Genomic DNA, 21,193 nt, shown 5'->3' with positions numbered 1-21,193 from the left:
TCTGTGGCGAAATTGTGAAGAACACTCCATAGGACTGCAATGGATAACGGGTCTCAGTTTTTTTCAATAAATTTAATCCCAAAATATTTTCCCCACAATTTTCTGTTAAGAGAAATGGACACTATTCAGTGAATGGACCTAAAGTTACTGGTACTGATTGGGACACTGGATTGATTACTGGGGTACCTGCAAACCCTACTGAGATATTTCTTTGCCCTGACAGTGGTATTTCCGGAACCAAGTGATAGTCTATCGAGCACTTTTGCGCCCCGGTGTCTACAAGAAAGCTGTGCTCACTATTCCCGACTTTCATTTCTACGTAGGGTCCTTTTTGATTCACGGGAATAGACACTAGTTCTGATCCCTGTCTTGGGCTGTCCTATTGAGGATACAATACATCATCCGATGTCTAGTCATTACTATAATATGCATTTGATTGCGTATCGAAAATATTCCCACCTTTTCCTTTGTTTCGCTCATTTTGACTTTGGCTAAAAGCAGTCCGATTTTGAACTTGGTTTTGATTCTGAGTACCATTTCCTTGATTATTCTGGTGCTGCTGCTGCATATGGTTTCTATTCTGTCCATTTCCTCAAGGGTGTCCCCTATGATGTCTTCTCTGACCATACCCATTCCTATTTTGTAAATGTGGACATTGCGCTCTCCAATGACCCTGTTCTCTACAATACGCAAACTTTTGATGCATGTTCGAATTACTTCTTCCTTGCGCGTTTCTTCTCCCTCTATTGTGTCCCATCACTTGCTGAAGTAGCACCCTTGTTTTCAAATTCACCCTATCCTGTACCTCTTTCCCTTTCTCTGTATTCACTCTATTCTCATAATATTGGGCCATATGCAATACTTCGCTCAACGTTTTTGCTTGCCATGCACTTTCTGATGTCATTATTAAGTTTTGAATTGGAGGTATTAACCCTCTCACATACTTATCAACAAATAGTCTTTTACCTGCTTCTGTGCTTACATCCTGTCCACTAAAATCCCTAAATACTTCCTCAAATCTATTAAAATAATCTGTGGATAACTCATCCTTGCCCTGAACACATGCAGTTAATTTGTCCCATACAATTCTTTTTTCTGGAACTATTTCCTTCAATTTTTGTATTATCCGTGCTGGTAACGCTGCCATATTTGGCAATGGATTTTCTCCTGCTTGTCTATTCTTATCCTCTGCTACTAACTCTTCCCAAGTGGCACCATAATCCGCCTCATCATCTACTTTCCTTATTTGCTTCCATATATTTGCTGGCACAACTACTGGGAATATTAAGTCAATATCATTCATAGTGAACATGGACGATCTCAAATAGGACTCTATTTCCTTTTAGAATCCCGCCGGATTCTTCCTTAAATCAGGAACCGTCTGTTTTATATTATTCACCTGCTGTCTGGAGAAGGGGACGTGCACATATTGTGCTGTATAATGTACTTCCGTTACCTGCGCTGGTTGCCCATCTGCGGCAGAAATCTCTACTTTTGGTACAAAAGTAGGTGGGACTTCTCTCATGGGAAATGCCACACTTACTTTTCCTCCCCCCACTCTCATATGCAGTACTATTCCCAAATCAAGTGATAAGGCTGTTTCTACTGTTCCACGTTCTAATGTTCTTTTGTATATCGCCATCAATTCTGGGGGGCTAGCTTTCTTATCATCTATATCCTTGTCCTGTAAATACTCAACCATTGACTGCAGTGCTTTTCTTTTCATTGGCAGGGGTATTCATCAAATATTTCATGTATTTCCATTGTGGGAATACTAGGATTTGTAATCCATGTTAACGCCTCTCGTATACATATTTTTAGTTTTTCACTCGCCTGTCTTGACGGCAGAAGAAATTGCCACTGCACATATGGTACTGCCTCCTTTCTATCCCTCCTTACATCTCTATACCTATACCCTTGCATGGTAAACATTTCAGCATATGCATCATCAAGTTCATTTGTCTACATGTTCCTTTATTTCTTCACCTCTCTCTCTACATCGTGCCAAAGCATTCAAATCCAACAACGGCTGCGGCGGTACCATCCCAATTAACTGCTTCCATCTCCCTATTAAATATTCCCCCATGCATTCTAACAATACCGGTCTTTCATTGCTCCTCCTGAAATCATACTTTGAAGCCAGCGTCTATGTTTCATCATTCCCGTCTAGATACATCGCTGCCTGTTCTTGCAACTCCCGTTTTCTCTTTGTCCCGTCCCTTCTGCCCTCACATTATCTTCTCTTCTTTCAGTGAGTTCAAGTTCAATGGCTGCTGGCTGGCTAGTGGGAGGTGCTGGTGGTATGATCTGTGGCTGTGCTGGGATCTGAACAATAGGGAGGGGCTGAGCTACTGAAGGGGGCTGTGCAATAGACACTGGTGCAGTCTTTTTAATCTCTTTTGTTGGGCGCTCTTGCCTTGTTTCAGTTAATATTTTGCTTATTAACTCATCTGATGAATGCAGCTCTTGTTGTGGATATATCTTGTCTATACTCAACTGACCACATCTGTCTGTTTTTCTCAAATTCTCATCCCACTCCTCCTCCTGCCTTTCTTTCACTCTTTCTGTTTTAGACTTATGCTTGCGTGCATTTTTCTCTCTGCTTTTCCAGCGAAGCATAGCTTCCTTCCTCCATTCTCAAAGGACATCAAATGCTGCAGGACGTTCTTTTTCAACAGCATTTTTTCTAAGTAATCTGTCCTCAAAATCTCAAAACTCCCGTGATTCGGCCATTGTAAATCTCTTCTTTTCTGGTTTACCTATGCCAAATTTCACAAAACATTATCGCCCCCCACACCATACTTCACATACATCTTATACGCCGGCGACCCCACGGGTGGCCCGACCTGGCCAGTATCCAAAGATTGTCTACCGCAGTGGAAAAATCCCACTAAGGTGGACAATACTCCAGGTAACCTTACCCTTGGCTAATCAACCTTACGCTGGGCGTTTGATTTTGCAAAATCAACTCTCAACCAATATCAGGGTTACTTCGAATCGGGCACGACTCACCTGATCAATCAATTCGCCTTTTCAAGACGCAAATCGTCCGTATACTGACGCAACCAATAATTGTCGTGTCTGCATATCTTGGCTCACTCTGCCTCGTTACGGGACCCTCACCTCCTTGTTCTCTGGCCAGACACGTCGATCAGGGATCAGCTGTATACAGATCTGCAAAGGAGTCTCATCACTTTCACAGGGGCGCCCCGATCACCTCTTGATCCCGGCTCGACCATCTCGTCCTCGCCGTTTCACTCGCCTTCCTTCTATTACAATGTACACGATGGAACAAGTGGGGGAGGGTCCCTATTCGGGCACCATTTTGATGTGGCCCCTAGAGGACCCTCGCGTATGGAAATGAGGCACAATCACCACACACGAACTGATACGCCAGACACAAGGTTGTATTCCCAAAAGCTAGGGTTTATTGCAAAGCAAATAGTCTCAGTTGGCCAACTGGGTCTCACGCCCTGCGACGTGTGTCTCCAGACCACGAGGGACGCAAGAGAGCGAGCGTTGTACAACAGATACATATGTACAAAACGGGCATTTTACAATCAGTGGTGACATATTCAATACCGCACATTAATCTATTTGCTTTGAATTGGGTTCGATGATTGACAATTGTGACGAATATGACACCTTTAGGCGTTTATTTAGCAACAGTTTGCAATTTCGCGTGCGTGCAGACACAATTCTTTGTTTTAGAGAACACATTGCTCCTGTTCTTGCAAGCAAGCTGCATGCAGGGGAGAGACACTATCCAGGCCTAGCTATCTTCTAGTTTCTATTTGTGTACTAGGGGTCAACTCGCTCTCTAGGGCTCTACAGGGCTCAGGGAAGGGGGGCCGCAAAGAACAACATAATTCAAGCCATTAATTGTTTCTGCTTCTGTTTGTTTCAAGCGCGCAGTGTATCTAGCAAAGCTGTGTCGTTGTGATAGTGATTATTCCGACCGATCGTTCGTCCGGAATCGATTTCGGATTTATTTTACAAGGTTACGGATATGGACGGCCCGCAAGCGACCTCTCTCGCATTAGGGCCCGGTCATATTCCGTGTGGCATAGAGGCTTAGGTATTCCGTTTGGCCTTGGCCACTCGCTCACCTGACTGGAACAGTGACGAATTGTGACGACAGTCTGCGCATGCGCGGTAGGCCTTTTTCCTCCTACAGTGTTCCAGTGTCGAATGGGAGACCATTAGCAGCGCTCCGCAGCCCACAGGCCCTCAATTAACACGGCAATACAGCGTTTCAGCAAACAAACAGAGGTATATTAAACAGCTAACAAAACAAAAAAACAAAAAAAACCCAAAAATGTACAGATTTCTGAAACACTCGACCAAACTGTTGATACGTCAACCAGGTCAGTTTTTACAGACCTTTTGAGTCTACAGTCGCACTTCCCTGCATATATAGATCACAGTTATGGCCTGTGACAGGGAAAGAATATTGGGAGGAATACAGCGACCAGGAGCATGAGCGTCATGAGGAGGAGATGGACCTCTTTCAGAGCTTCAAAAGAGTTTGGGGAGATTCCCTGGTGAGAGCTGTGGACCAGGGAGTGCAACCAATTCAGGACAGGCTGCAGGTCCTGGAGAACATATTGGCACCAGAGCTGGCTTACAAGATGACCCGGGTGAGGGGACTTCCACTATTAAGCCTCTGAAAGACACCTATAGGGGAGTAAGGTCGCCGGAAGAGAAAACACTCTTCTACCCCTATACCCTGGCCCCCCCCGTGGTCAGATATGGAGAAACTCCCCAGGCGGCAGCTGATGCCTTTAACAGGCTTAAGGATGCTTTCCTAGCAAAATCAGCAGTGCCCAGCCTCGTACCGTCTACCCCAGGGGCAATAAACATTGGGGAAGCTTTCATCCTCTGAGGAGTTCGACCAGGAAGAGGAGCAGGAGGAGGATGACATAACTCAGAGTAAAGAGAGCATAAGAGCTCAGGAGAAGAGGATAACCTGTGACAATAAAGCCAGCATAGTGGAGAGTACCCTGAGGAGGAGGAGGAGGACATATCCAATATGTTTGAGCCTGATACTATAGGCACCCTAGGTCCACAGAGTGGACCCCATCCCCAAGAGTAGCTATTTATATGTCCCAGAAAATTTGAAAGCCATTAGAAAAGGAAACCAGATTTCATCTCGGAGCCGAATGCCCCAGACCAGAGCTTACTTGTAAAGTAATAGGTACCCCGGAGCTGGACCCTAAAATGCTCAACTTTGTCACTAAGGCCGGTAAAGACGCCAGGAAGGGTATGGACCACGCATGGCTGTCTTGCCAGGACAAGATCCTGGACCTCACAGGACACATTGCAAAAATCATGGACCTGGTGGAGAGGTCTAAGGACACGGGGGAACCGGTAGATCCGTTTATTTTGGCAGGCTGGGCCCAGCGAGCTGTGTGCTTGCTTGGGAACGCGAACACCGCAATCTCAGCTGAGAGAAGGAGGTCAATGCTGTTAAAGATAGACAATAAACTTGGAGATCTGGCCTCCTACGAAGCTGGTCACGTTTGTTAAGGAAATTAACAAGTTTGTGGGAACTTATACAGCACTCAAAAAAGCACAGGCTTTGATAAGGACATTTTTCCCCAGACGTGTTTTTGCAGGGGCCGGTCGATATAGAGGCCGCTCAACTGGCCGATTCAATTCAAACGGGAGGCCCCAAGGCCTGAGGGCCCAATACTGGGAATCGCATCAGCAGTACACCTTCTTCCCGAATAGAAGTAGACCGCAGAGGATACTTCCGACACCAGAACAACACCACAGGTGAGAGAGCGCACAGCGTTGTACCCCCCAGTAGGAGGGAGAACCTTGCTTTTCATGCACAATTGGCGCGAGCTATCAGTAGACGTGTGGGTGTTACAGACAGCGCAGGGTTTCCCTCTAGACTTCTTACAGACTCCAGGGCAGCAAAGACACCGCCGCGCATGCACAGCTCCCAAGCAGAGACTATGTTACTAGACGCAGAGATGCGAGCACGCAAGCAAGCCATAGAGAAAGCGCAAACCCACAGCGGGGTTCTTGAGCAACATGTTTCTGGTCCATCGCAAAGGCAAGATACGACCAGTCATCAATTTAAAAGAGCTAAACGGCTGGTTAGTATACAGACATTTCAAGATGGAAGGAATCCATCTGCTAGCAGATCTTCTCAGCAAGGACGATTGGCTAGTGCGCCTAGATCTAAAAGATGCATATCTGACGGTACCCATAGCACCGCAGTAATGTCGCTTCCTCCAATTTCTGTGGAAGGGGGGGATATGGCAATTGAAGACCCTGCCATTAGGCCTAGCCTCAGCACCATAGGCTTTTGAGGCCCCTAGCAACCACTCTGCTAGACCAGGGAATTCAGATGACCATCTATTTGGATGACATCCTGTTTATGGCAGAAGACAAGGAGAGGTTGCCCGCAACATCCTTGATCTCTGGACTAGGATGTCTGAACAGCGCAGAGAAATTGGTACTGACGCCATGCAAAAGGATATAGTTTCTAGGCTACACCATAGATACGAAGAAAGCCGTGCTCAAATTCCGGGCGCCCAAGATAAGATCCATAAAGAGGGATCTGAGGACAGCTTTGAAGAGACCGGATATATCGCTTTGGAATCTAGCCAGGATAGTTGGACTCCTTGCAGCCTCTAACCAGGCGATATTCTTTTCCCGGGCCGTTGCATTATCGAGCCCTTCAGAGGCTCAAGATCAGATACTTGCAGAAGGGGTGGAGATACCACCACCAAGTACCTCTAGACGAGGACAGCAAGACAGAGCTCCGCTGGTGGCTACACAACATTCAAGACCAGACGCTGATCCTCTTAGCCTTTAGAATTTCAGGCGCAGATGGTGCTTGCTAGGACTTTCAGAGGAAGTTACAGAACTCCTAAAAGTATTGTGGGCGCCGTCCACAATTCAGAGCTATAATTCCGCTTGGCAGGCCTGGGAGCTATGGTGCAGAGAGAGGAGTATTTCTCCCATTTTGCACGTTATAAAATGTTATAGCGTCCCTTACTACTGGAGGAAAAGCCTTCAGGATGGCGGGGGTATACAGATCGGCCATCTCTGCCGGACACGAACTAGTCGACGGAGTACCGGTAGGAGAACACCCTGCAGTAGCAAGGCTCCTGAAAGGAATTAAAGTGAGCAAGCCCCCGCTACCTAGGTACTCGGTCCTTTGGGATGTTAACAAGATCCTGCAGTTGATCGAGCAGTGGCCAAGAAACAACCTTTTGTCAGGGAGACGGCTGTCTGGGAAGTTAGCCTCTTTACTCTGTTTAGTGTCGTGTAGAAGAGTGTCGGACGTTAAAGCCCTAGAGATTGACAGGAAAATCTTTTATCGAGAGGGCGTGGCGTTTAACATTGCGCAGCATACTAAGACCAACTCTAAAGTCATTACATACTCTTGTTTCCCTGATAACAGCAAGCTCTGCATAGCACAGTGCATAAAATGCTACGAGGCAGCGACCGCAGTGATAAGGCCACAAGACGTGACTCAGCTATTTAATAGCACGCAGAAAGCCATATAAAGCAGTGGCCTCGGCTATTATAGCAAGATGGGTGAAAGAGGTGATGGAGCTAGCGGGAATAGACATTTCTGTCTTTAGAGCCCACTTTGCCAGAGGAGCTATGGCTTCCGGAGCTTTTGCAGCAGGAGTTCCGCTGCAGGAGATCATGAAGGCAGCAGACTGGTGCAGTGACTCGGTTTTCAGAACCTTCTGTTTCAAGCCAGTTTCTAACATTGCATCATCAGTAGTGCAAAGCTTTGAACAAGCATAATGCTCGCCTACGGACTTGTCATAGAATGAAGATTGCCCAAACGCACAGCCCAGGAAGTATTGATTCTATTAAAGACACGGAGGTGAGCATTATCCCTTCCATTGGGAATTCTGCTGTTTGAACAAGGTGTAGTTTGTATATGATGTATTAAAGTGGATCGCAGCGAATTCCCTTCCCCGACAATCTCAGTCTCTCTTTTTACCTAGGAGACGAGCAGAAGAGCTCTCAAGAGTGATTTCTAGCAGTTCAGCTGAGAGAATGCGGGACCGCACAGAATAGCAGAGGCAGAGCAAGTTTTCTAAGACCGTTACTTAGACTGTTGCAGGAGTTAAAGCGGCTTGATAAAAAAGAAGAGGAAGGCACCTAGGGCAACAGAAACTTATACCAGCTGAGGAGCCCTCATTGAATGACCGGATTGAGGCTAGGGACTACTGGCCTGCCGGGACTCATGGGAGCTGTAGTGTGCACTCCCCTTGTTTCATCATGTGTTTTTTTGAAGTTTAGTTTTTGATGCCAGTTGGGCACTTTCAACTGTTTAAAAAAAAAAAAAAGAAAGATAAGTTAAGATTTAAAAAACTGTTGTTAAGCAGTAATAAATGAGAATAAGCATAATGCTCACCTCTGCGTCTTTAATAGAATCAAGACTTCCTGCGCTGTGGGCAATCTTCATTGTGCTATATTCTGTGCTGCAGCCAAAACCAGGGCTTTACCTAGACAGGACCGAATCAACACGGTTCTATGTGACTTTCCTGCTTCCTCCCTCTCAGCTCTGAAAGCTAGTGTTTTCTCTGGAGCATGTTTTTTCAGGTACTTAAACTTGTGCACGTTACCCATTTTAATAAAGCAACACTATTTTCTTTTACATTGATTTTACATTATGCTACATAATGTGTAAGATAAAGTCAACCTGTAAAATGGCAAGTTACTAAGCAGCCATAAATATTCACTCGCCACCTCAATTTTAAACCTAGAAACAGGACACCTTTTTTTATTCACCAGGAGTCCATTATAACTAGCCAATGACTAGTGGCGAGTGCACATTTTGAGCCCTGAGATGCTTGCCATGAAACGAAACGGGTCACTGGTCGAGAAACTGCACATTTCAAGTGGTTCTTGTGTCAACCCTAGTGCTTCCGTTTTTCGCTTGCCAATCGCAGATTATCCAAATCTTCTAATCAAGCCACATTTCTGAAACTCATGTTTTTTATACGTCCATTCTTCGATCTATTACACTTTTAATAATGTCCACAAAACCTACTTCTTTAGAATGGCATTTCCTAGAAAGTTTCTTTTACCGGTTTCTTTGGCAAACGACTGTTCTGTTCTAACAATTGTTTCCATCTTTCCGTTTTCCTTTATTAGGGCATACTTTAATTCATGTTTTTTTTCTTCATTTTTATGTTTTATAAGTTAAATAATTGCTAGTTTAATGCACGCCCTTTGTTTCTGTGCTCCTCCTATGTTCTTCCCTACCAGTCGCCTTCCCACCCCTGCTCCTTTTCTCTGTGCTCCACTCCCTTGTTCACCCTTTCTCTGACCTCTCTTGCGCCCATCTCGAACCTGCGGACCATGCCTGGGAGCTGCCAGGGGGGCTGTGGACCTTCTCATGGGCACTTGCCTAGAGGCAGGTGGTGTTGCGAAGTCGGAAGGACTTGTTCTGGCGAAGTGGTGGCTGGGCACAGTGTGTGTCTAGCTGAGCAGCAGTGGTCGAAGTGTACGAAAAGAAGTTGTGGAACTATGTTCCCTGCTGGCCTGCCCCTGTTCCCCACAAACCTCATTGCCACAACCTCTCCCACACACAATACAACCCCCAAACACTTGCACCTGCTGTTTAAGGGAACGTCAGTGCAGTGCACTGAAAGTGAAGGTTTCAACTTCTTCCTACACTTTTATTTTAAAACCAAACAATTTCGGAACGGTTTCTTTTTAAAATAAAAGTATAGGAGCTGTACAAGATAATTTAAAAAAGTATAGGAGCACCGCTCCCGCTCACTTCGACCACTGCTGAGCAGGTGTCTGTGGCATGGCCAAAGGGGCATTACGGTTGGAGCACAAAATATCAAAAACAGTTTGGCCACTTATGGTTGGTTGGTAAAGCAAGCATAACTCGGCTACCAATGTCACACGTGCCAATGCAAATGGCCCATGCCCATGCTTCCTAACAAAAAGAGCTAAAAAGAAATGTGCATATTATGCACCATAATACAAAAGAGGAGAATAATTGGGCATATGATGTGACTGGCTGGCAAAATGGCAATATCGGACACATGAGCAGAAGGTCATGGCATACGAAAGTGCATAGGTATATGGTTAGAGTACTTGGCGATATGATGTTAGCACCTGTCATAGGCATTTTACACCTGGTCATTTAATAGGGGCATATGGAGTATATTGCGAGTAATTGAACATATCATGCCAGTACTAAATATGATAGGAGTACTTGACATAGTATAGCACCACCTAGGCATACGATGCCATTACCAAAACCAGGTATATGAATGAAATCTCTGTAGCCACGATGGCAATGCTTGGCACATGATGAGAGTGCATGGACACACAATGGCGATTCAAGACATTTGGGAGTGCCTGGAGGGCATGGGTTTATTATCTACATGTCTTACAAATGCATTTAGTGAAATTCTACGGCCAAATATTATGCTCAGCATAATATTTGGCCGTAGAAGTTCACTAAATGCATCTTCCCCAGCAGCCATTCATAAACATATATACCATCCAAAACCTCAAACATTCAATGAAACACACAACGCACCCCAAACAATGCACCCATCCACTTTCCACCAATAGAAGCATCTACACATCATGATCCACATAAAAGTTAAAAACGCAGATCTTTTGGCTTTGTCAAGAAATATTTTCAGCATTGCCTTGTTTCATGTGTGAGTGGTACTAATCTTCCAGTTATGGTAGGTTACCAACAAGAAGCTTTTGTCTTTTCCTTTGTGCTGCTGCAAATCTGTGACTAATGTCATGCACTCATTGCCTTTTGTATGTTTCATGTTTTTTAGTCTTCCACATCCCTGAAGGTATCCTATGAAGACTGGCTGGTGTTGCGTGGGTTGAGCATCTGTCCTTTTCATATTCGATGGCAGACAACTCTGTTCAACCGCTTGTTGTACAAGTGGGGACGATGGAAACCACAATTACTTTACCTATGGTATGAATTCATAATTTATTTTTGACAGTGAATATAATCTAATAACTATATATTCTTAAAAGCAAAGCACTCTCTGGGTATGACTTGACATCCGGTAAGTGAAAGCAATATGTCTGTGGAAGTCCTGCAATTTTGGGTATTTACAGTACAAGATGCCTCTGAGCCTTGTAAGTGTTTTGCATCCCTGAACCAATACAATGATGTTCAACGTCTTCCATACGCAAATGCCCATTTTATTGCAAATTAGCCAAGCACACGTCTATTGCGCAACTACTAGTCTTGTGTCACCAGCACATGACCTCCTCAGAGAGGAAAAATCTCAAGTAGCAACCAGGGATAGAAGTCCCCTGCCCCTTGGCACAAACACCAGTTCTTCATCGTGTCCGCATGTTGTGGGCTGAGCTAGCCTATGTCACGGATTGAACATTTGGAACCAAGAAGTATGCCAAGGCTGGTGCTCAAAGTTCAAGATTTTTATTATGGACTGTTAGCAGGGTTGGGCCACCTTATCTATAAGCAGAATATTGCCAAAGAGAGAACACATAAATGGCCTTCTTTCACAAGTGTCTCTTATGCAGTCAGTCTCGTTCTCGGGTGAGTGCCCAGGCTTTCGAGTCCCAGCCATCACATTCCAAAGTACCAGAGGAGACTATTGACTCTCTATTGATACAGGCTCCAGAATGTCCTGAGGCTTTCTTCTGCTACTTTGAGACTACGTGTGAGCTTTCCGAGATCCAAAACCACCAGACGAAGCCAGTCCTTGATTTTCTGCAGGACCCTCTGGGTTCTCTTACATATGTTGTTGGGGTTCAGCCAGGAGAGAGGCAGAAGACCAATCCCTAGTACTCTTCCTTGCTGACTCGGTTTTCCCCACCTCCTCTCTAAGCTATCGCCAAGCCTGACCCCCAGCCCCTGGATCCTTCCCCCATGTGTTAGTCTGCCTTTCACCCTGACCTGGCCCTCTGGTACCTCCTACCTCTAGTTGAGTAACCTCCTTCCGGCCCTCTGCCTCTGTTTTCAATACCTTGATAAAGTCTCAATTCTTTTTCAATAGTGCTTTCTTTTTCCTCTTCCATTCCTCGTCAACCCCTGGCCAGTCATCCTCACTCTCCTCCTCTGAAGATGTATCACTGGTATACTGAAAATTGTATACATTTTTATTATGAATTGATTGTACAAAGACTGCATAAGTGGCAATTGTAAATTGTCTCAAAAGAGCCCCTGCCCACCCCTAAAGCCAGTGCAATCACTAGTAATCCAAAAGTAACACTTACATACACAATGTAATGCTTTAAGTTAATGGGAGAAGAAGAATTAACAGTTAAGTAATTACACAACCGTGCCCTTTAAGAGACTTTACTCACTCCTGAAATAAGTGATTGCCAGGTACTCAACAGTAGTATCAACACACTTGAATGTCCCAAGGTGTAAGTACAGGTGAATTACTAAACCAACAGACCTGAGAATTGCAAGCAAGTTTCAAAGACTTCACAATGCAACAATGAGTCTGATCAGGACCAACTCAACCACCTAAATACCTGCACAGCTAAAAGGATACTGTTGCATAGCTCTCTAGCCACATTGCAAAATTCAAACTGTGAAATTCCGAGATGCACACTTAAATATGCACAGTAAATCACTGGAGTACTTTGAAATTTTAGAAGTTTTCAGAATTCCAACATACCCGGGGGGGGGGGGAAACAGTCATCAAATGGAGAATTTCATAGTGTAGTAAACCAGGCCTCAAAAGGTGCACTACCACTAGCCTGGCTAATTATAATTGACTCTTGTCAAGTATAAAATGGCGTTCCGGGTTGTGATGTGGGGAATTGCGGGGTTGAGTGACTTTTAATTCCTGGCTTGTAGCTAGCTTGACATTGTTAACTGTGCACTAACCACAATGTTCTATATAGGGACTTTTTACATTTTCAGAACGTTTTCTCTCCGGACAAACCAAATAGGCATGCTATGGTTCTGGACTAAACCAAGCTAGAATAACTTTCAGCATCTAGGTGCAGCAGAGGGAGAAACCAGATGCTGAGGGGATCACCCCGCCCCCAGAAGAGATCCAGCCTATGAACTGAGAACCAGCAGGCCAGAAAAAGTGGGATACAGATTGAGCACAGGCTTGTAATTGTGCTGTCTTGTAGCGGTTGGGAGACGCGGGTGGGCAGCCGAAAAACACCACTGCCCCTCTGGCTAGTAGAGCCTACAGGAGGCAGCCACCTTCCGTATCTAGGGACTTTGGAACCAGTACCTACAGTACTGGTTCCGACGAAAATGACCAGGGAGTGGTGGGTTCATAGTTGAGTTTCTATATTGGGATTAGACCTTGTTTGTGTTTGATTGGGGTCTCATGTAACTAAGATTTGAACGCATGTTGCAGTCAGTGCACAGAAGAGGCAATCCCAACAGTGAAGAATTGAGCGGTAGCCCACCAGTCCAGGACACTGCAGAAGCAATGACAGCCGGAGGAGCATGCAAAAATGGCCAGGTTTGCCCAAGGTGAATCTGGGTCAAGCCAGTCAGTGGGATGGTCCAACAAAGGAGACATAGGCTGGAGGCTTCCCTGCTGTCCCCCAAGCCACTTGTTTTCTATGCCAGGCACAGCAGAGAGGACTGCTACCTTTAGGCACTTGGCCAAACGGATTTCACAGGAGATTAGCAGCTGCAGGCAAGGAGAAGTACAGCAGAGACAGCCCAGCAAGAATGGCTAGATGAAGCCAAGCAATAGCCCAGCGAGGAATACAACCAACAGGTAGATGCAGGGATGCAACAATAATGGACCGCAGGCACATCAACTAAATCCACACCAGCCTCTTTGCAGCTGCTGATCTCCTCAACAATCAAAGCAAAGCAAGTCCACCAATGACAATCGAGGTAGCACACCAGGGTTTAGAGGCCAGCCAATTAGGCTGCCCTAAAAAACCACCGAACATACTGGCACTCACACAGGATGTAAATTGGGACGACTGTAGGACATTAAACCAGTGTACACCAGCTTAAACCAAAACAGAGGGTGCTTGTATTGGTTGAGGATGAACCTACACCAGACAAACTGATATTTTAGGCCACTCCTGTGGTCCACATAAGGGCCACAAAATAAAATGGCAGGTGGCAGGTCTTAGAGCAGTTTATTGGTAGGCTACAAAAGAAAATGTCTGGCGGTAGGCCCTAGAACAGTGTATTGGTACCCAATCATGTAGGTGCATGTGGATACTGATTCAGGAAAAATGAAAGTATGGTGTAGCCATTACAGTTGGCACCAGCCTACTCAGCAATAGACTCTGGATGATGGGATCCCCTTGGGATCAAAACGTGCCAACCCCAGGGGGGCGCTAGAGAGCCCGAACAAGATGGTTGTGGGCTGACGGAGCTCCTGCCAACTATGGTGAAGAGAAATGAAAGAAAAACTGCAAAAATGAACTAAACGCTTGTATATGGAGACATATGTAGCCCGCAATGACTAGGATAAAAAAGATATAAGGCATGCCGAAAACCACACACAGGAGCCGAAGATATCTGTAGGCGGCCCACCGCAGATCCCCAGCCAGAAATAGAATGAAGCCCGCCAAATCCGCAGTCACCATGGGGTGGACAGCAAGATCTCTGCATGAGCTGCCGACACCAGAGCACTTGACCTTAGCCGAGGGAGAGAAACCACCACCCAAACACAGAAACGGCATGGGAAGAAGCAGATCAGGGACCACCCCATTGCACCAAGTCGGGGCAGGAGCGGAGAAGAGTACCAGCACCCCAGCTGGCACCAGCCCGGACGGCACGCCGGCAGCAAATCCGGCAGCGTGGCAGCTACCCGCAACAGCCAGCCAAGCTCCGCAGGACAGGAGGGAGACACTGCACCTCAAGAACGGTGCCCTGCAGAGGTGAGCGCATTTACACAGGGCACCAACCGGGACGCCCAGTCTCCGCGGGTGAGACATCCTTCACGTCGGAGCACAAGAAGTAAAAAGACGTCCAGAAGGGAAGTAACTCAAGTAAATGCGAGGCAGCGGGGGGCGACCAGCAACCAGGTTGGGGAGGATTAGCAGCCTAAGGCAACGCCAGCAGAGAGCCAGAGAACCCCGACCCGCGAACATAGTGCAGGCCCCAAAATAGACCCCACTCCACCTCCTCCCCTCCAACCACCCCAGAGGCCTAAGGCATCAGCCGGCACAGCACTACAAGGGTGGGCTAACTAATGGAACATGGATGAGCCCAGCACACAGACAACACCTGTGGGCATATAACGACGCCCCACACTCACCAAGGTGCAATCCCCCCCCCCGGCACGAGCAGAGATAAGCTCTTAGAGCCACGGGGACACAGTGGAAGCCATAGCCCACTAAAATAGGGTGCAATATCAGGTGCAGCACCCAGAAAACGTGCCAACCCCTCTAGCTGTACGGATTAGTAAGACAGCACCTCAGAACAAGGGTTGCACTGATGGGGGGAGACTTTAGTGCATGTCCTTGGGGTCAGAAAAAAACAAGTAAACAAACAGAGAGACAGACATTCAATGACTGGTTTCCTGGACTGCAGAAGATGCTGGAGGAAATCTGTCCTTTGGTCAGTTGTCTCTCGATGCTTCAGGATGAAATCCATTCACACTTGTGCACCATTCTTTTTTGGTTACAACTAGTGCAGAGGTACACTGCCACTAAGCAGAACCAGGTTACTACCCCGTAGAGACTGAGAGAAACTTTGGAGGCACTTCAAACTTTAGGGTTCCCAAAAGGCCACATGCATTAAGATTCATGCTCCCTTGATGTTTGAATGGAACTCGCTGGGGAAACCTAGTGAGGTAAATCACAAAAATAAGTGAAAAGTCGATGACCTTTGGGCCTTGCTATCTTTTGGTTTAAGAGTGGGTGCAAGGATTTTGAACTCTTTGGGGCATACGTCCTTGAGGTCCTTGAGTATTTGGGTGGATGTGAGGTTTTTTACGAGGGAGGTAGCAGTTTTGAACCCGTTCGTGAAAGTTAAACGGGAGATGTTGCACTGGATTTCTAATGATATAGTTTGAGGGATTTAATTTTTTGGTGGTGGAACGGGCTTGTGAACGGGCATGAGATGGGATAGGAGACAGCATTTTGGAACAATGTGCGCAATTGAGGTAGAAGGTGTAGCTCTTCAGTTGGGCATAGTGCATGTTGGCATATGTGGTGGTTGTCGAGTATGGATAATATGTCCCCTGCAAAGGTGTTGCTAGAGTTTCCATCTCAAATGAGTCTCCTAGATTGAGGAGTTTTGATGCGAGATATTTTGTCAAATTGAGCAGAAAAGTTAGTGAAAAAGTGTAGTTGAATACTTTTTTGAGAATTCTATAAACCAGGTTGTTGATAAAGGCGATGGAATGCTCTAAAGTTCATTTGGCAGTGATTTGGTCAAGACATACATTTATGGGATTTAATCTGTGTTTGTGTTACTTGTTGCAGAAGATGTTTGATTCAACTCTGGTGTGATCATCGAGGGATACTAGATTGCAATTTTAGAACTTCATTTCAGTGGTGCAGGCAATGTTAAGGGATAGGTCCTTGACAAGGTCTGAGACTAAGTGTGATTTGTTGGTTATGAACCTGCAGTTGATGAGGCATTTTAACAAGCACAAGTCCATTTCCCATGATGGTGTATGATCAGGCTTTTGTTGGGCTCACCTTGTTTTGGTTGGTTTTAGCTCTTATGTTCGTGTATTGGTTGGCAACTGAGGAGGTGCGAGTATCAGTTTTTCTTTTTGTTTGTGAATGACTGGTGTATGTTTAGGTGGGGTCAGTCAAAAGAGTAGATGTTCATCCTGTAGCTCTTTGATGCTGGTGAGGCTGGAAATGATGACAGTGATTTCAGAGTATCCGCACTGTACACTGGTGTAATCTCAGAAATTTGAAGTATGAATTGGCTTTCAAGGACAGCCTCACATAGTCCCCCGATTAGAGTGGCACGGGCCTCAGTCACCAAAGCTCTATTCAGATGGTGTGCAGGAGAGTTGAGCAGCAGGGGCTGATTGTTAAGACGGATTTCTGAACTCTGTCCTGGTGGCGCAGAAGTTCAGAAGGCCAACCTAATTACTTGGTACAGGGTAACCTCTGGACGAGCCAGACCAATCAAGGTAGCGATCGCGGCGGTCAAGACTAGGTCTCAAGAGGGGTGAGGGTGACTGAAAGCCCGCAATGAGCACACAAAGCAAGAGCGCTTACAAACTACTCCAAACAGTTGTTATATCAAAAATATATACACATTTATTTTAAGGCCTTTAAAATAATGACCGTAGCGAGAAAATCACAATATCACAATATTAAGCCAACACATACCATATCAACACAATATATATACAAATACGACAGTCTCAAGCATTAGAGGCACGAAATGTGTAGTCCACCTGCAAGGGAAGGAAAACAGGCAGTGCGATAATGCTTTAGACTCAGTTCGCCTTCAGAGGCACCTAACTAGATGGAAGTCCGAGCCCTGCGAAGAGTGGAGCCTTGTGCTCAAAGTACCTGCACACGCTGGTGCCAACGGGCAAAAGGAGAAGCTCTTCGGAGGAAGTCAGGCAGTTCGGGTTAGTGCACAACAGAAGAACAGGTTCCGCGACTCAAGCGCAGCCTCCACAGCGAGCAGAAGCAGAGCGCGAGTACGGACAAAAGGGTGCTGTTTTTACACAGCGAGGAAAAGCAATGGGCTACTGCAGGAGGGCGACCAGATCCTAGCTATACTACTCACCGGTCCCCGATGCAAGCAGACCCAGGCTTCTCCACGTTAGTTTCAGCAGCTGGCAGGTTCAGAAGAGTCGGGAAATGCCTCGTCGTCGTGTAGAGCAAAAAGATGTCCCAATCGAAGAAACCTGCACAGTTTTGTCACCACCGCAGGGCAACGGAGCGGCCGTGTGTATCCGAGCCAAATGTACACTCCTCCCTTCAGACTTGGGAACGCCAAGTGTACGAAGCGTGGGAGAGTGACAAGGACTCAAAATACAACACAACCTGGTGGCGGTTACAGAGCAGGACTCCCTTGTAAGCTGGTCAGTCAACTGGATGGCCCAGAGACACTTCCGAAGGCTTACTTGGCAGGAGATGATGAAGTCGCCGGGAATAGCTGTTCCTGCTATTCCAAAGGTCGAAGCACCAGTACAGGCCTTCTGGTTCGATCAAAGGAGGAAAGGGTTTCACAGGATGACAGCAGTGCAAAGGAGGATTCCTTCAGCGAGTCACCAGCGATTCCTCGGTCCAGCCTCTTGGTTGCAGGATACTTGGCTCCTGTATTCCTTCGTTCGTGAGAACTCAGGAGATCGACATGGTAGTGGTGTTTCCAGCCCCCTCTTATCCACGGTTCCCTTCGCGCCAAAACGGAGGGGAGCCAATGGGAGATCCGCTCATCAACACACATACCATACGTGGACCAATCACGGACCACGGTGGTCCCAGGCATTCACACCACCCTAGACTCTCTGGCACCCAGGATGTGTATTGGGACCAGACATCCCAGCCCACACCCTGGAGGCACACAAAGGACATGTAGAAGCCCGCGAAAGCAACCACGTTTCGCGGGAAAGTACATGCCCAAATAAGGAAGGCCCCGGGTCGCTTGACCTGGGGAAGGTGAAGGGAGCAAGACGGTCAGTGGACAAGACAAAGGAGCCTCGTGGTCTGGCCATTTTGGGAGCCAGGCCACCATTTTGGGTTCAGTGCGAAAAACGCGCTCAGAACGCCAAAAGGAGCTCAAAATACACAAATCGATCGCTGCCACCATTCCAGTCCCTGAATGACTTGCACCGATCAAATACAATCCTAAACAAGTATCTAGGGCCTGTAGAAGGCTAGAGACCCAAGAGAGCTGTAACTTAGCTTACAGTGCCCTCTTGTGTCATGTTGCACTAAAGCCGCAACATGATAAAAGAAACTACGGGAAACAGCGTTCCCCAGTACTGACTGTCTTAAGGGCATGTCAGTTTCCCCATAAGAAAAGGAGCGAAAGCCCAGAGGAGTGCAGCAGAAGGCTGCACTTCTCTGGCAAAGTCAAGAACAAGGTGAAAAACAACAGCAAAAAGTTTAGGGGTTGCCACATGGAAGGAAAATTACCTACAATTATGAAATCTTTCCTAACACTCGCCCCTCCCAAACTATGGACAGGGGGAACTAATCCACCCCTGGATGAGTCTCTTGTTCAGGTCGGTTAAACATTCTGGACAACCCATCAGCATTGCTATGTTGGACACCTGGCCTATGCTCAATAGTGAAGTCGAAGCCTTGTAGACTTATGGACCACCTAAGCAACTTTGGATTCTCCCCCTTCATGTTCATTAGCCACTTTAACGGCTTATGGTCAGTTTGCACAGTGAAGTGGGTCCCATAGAGGTAGGGCCTCAGCTTCCTTAGGGCCCACACAACAGAGAAACATTCTTTCTCTACCGTGGACCATCTGAGCTCTCTGTCCTTAAGCTGGCGACTAATAAAACCGATAGGGTGTTCCTTACCCTTCTCATCTACTTGTGATAGTACAGCTCCTATCCCAGTGTCAGAGGCGTCCGTCTGCACGATAAAAGGTCTTTTGATAATCAGGGGCCCTAAGGACAGGGGCCTGGCACAAGGAGTCTTTTAAGCCATTGAAGGCCTTCTCACACTCGTCGGTCCAAGTTACCTTCTTGGGTTTCTTCGGAGTTGTGAGGGCAGTCAGAGGGGCAGCTATGGTGCCATAGTCTGCCACAAAATTGCGGTAATACCCCGTGAGTCCTAAGAAGGCTCTCACTTGGGTTTGCGTAGTGGGGGTAGGCCAGTCTTGTACTGCTTGTACCTGACTGAGTAGAGGCTGTCTCCTCCCTCCACCTACTTCATGTCCAAGGTAAACCACTGAGCCTTGTCCATTTTGGTGAGGGGCCACTCGGACACCCTCAAAAGAGCTATCTGAAGGACTGCTTGGGAACAGGTCAGGGAGAGGTTCAGACTCCTCTCCCGCAACGTCTGAAGCCAGTAGCAGTGCTGCGATTTCGACGCTTGGGCCGAAAGCCTTAAGCCTATTCACGTGAAACACTTTTAGAGCCTGTCCAGGCCTTCCAAGGTCCACTGAATAGTTAACCTCACCCAGGGGCTCCACCACTGGGTAAGGGCCTGACCAGTTGTCCTGTAAAGCTCGAGGCCTTAAGGGATTCATGATCAGGACTTGCTGACCAAGTGTAAAGTTGATGAGGGAAGCTTTCTGGTCGTACCAATGTTTCACCAGCGCTTGCCCTGCCTTCAATATATCACTAGCCAAGCCCATCAGGAGTACCATCCGTTTTCTGAGCCCTAGCACATAATCAACTACGTTGGTAGTAACAGGGGGAGTGGGCATCTCCCATCCCTCTTTGACGATGGCTAAGGGTCCCCGTACGAGATGACCAAACAGAAGTTCGAAGGGGCTGAAGCCAACACCCTCCTGTGGTACCTCTCGGTAGGCAAACAGTAAGCATGAAACAAGAAGATCCCATTTTCTTCTCTGAGGCTCCTCCAGAGCGCAATCATGCTCTTTAACGTCCTGTTAAAACGCCCCCCCAGACCATTGGTCTGGGGGTGGTATGCAGAAGAGAACCTGTAGGTGACCCTACATTCTATCCACATAGCCTGCCTATACTTCGACATAAAGTTGCTGCCATCATCCGGCACAACTTCTTTAGGGAAGCCAACCCTAGTAAACATGCCGAGTAAAGCTTCTGCAACTGGCTTGGCAGTTACAGTTGTAAATGGGACGGCCTCAGGATACCGGGTTGCATGGTCGACCAGCACCAGGATAAACCTATTGCCTGAGGATGTTTGTGGGTCAAGGGGACCAACGATGTCGATCCCTACCCTTTCAAATGGTACCCCCACAACTGGGAGCGGTACCAACGGAGCTTGGATTGTCGCCCCAACCTTACCAGACAACTGGCAGGCGGCACAACTCCTGCAGTGACTTTCTACTTGCTCCCCCATCTTGGGCCAGTAGAAGTGCATGGATAAACTTTGCTTGGTCTTCCTCATACCGAGGTGACCAGCTAGGGGAACTTCATGCGCCGACTGCAGGAGGAAGGGCCTAACAGCAAGGGGAACCACCAACCTCCTATGGTCTCCTTCTGTAGACTCTGTGGGCTCACTATACAGGAGTCCACCTTCCTGGTAAATCCTATGCATCCCAGGAGGTTCACCCTCAAGCTGGGAGCAGGCCTGTCTCCTTAGGCCTTCCAGTGATGGGCACTCACGTTGGCCTTTACTGAATTCGTCCCTATCAGGACCTCCT

At 46.9% G+C, this 21,193-nt stretch overlaps 1 protein-coding gene across 2 annotated transcripts in view; it reads left to right on the top strand.

Moving 5' to 3' along the window:
- The window catches only part of MBTPS2 (membrane bound transcription factor peptidase, site 2), a 471,718-nt gene that overhangs the window by 44,987 nt on the left and 405,538 nt on the right, over window positions 1-21,193 (top strand). For both annotated transcript variants that reach the window (XM_069640675.1, XM_069640676.1), the window contains exon 2: window positions 10,806-10,954. In XM_069640675.1, coding sequence (XP_069496776.1) covers window positions 10,806-10,954 — 149 coding nt within the window. The remainder of the gene's footprint in view (window positions 1-10,805; window positions 10,955-21,193) is intronic.

Source organism: Ambystoma mexicanum, chromosome 7q (genome assembly GCF_040938575.1).
Source record: "Ambystoma mexicanum isolate Mex_15411 chromosome 7q, UKY_AmexF1_1, whole genome shotgun sequence".
Lineage (NCBI taxonomy): Eukaryota > Metazoa > Chordata > Amphibia > Caudata > Ambystomatidae > Ambystoma > Ambystoma mexicanum.
Note: the sequence above shows the minus strand (reverse complement) of the source record. Positions and strands in the feature narration are given on the sequence as shown.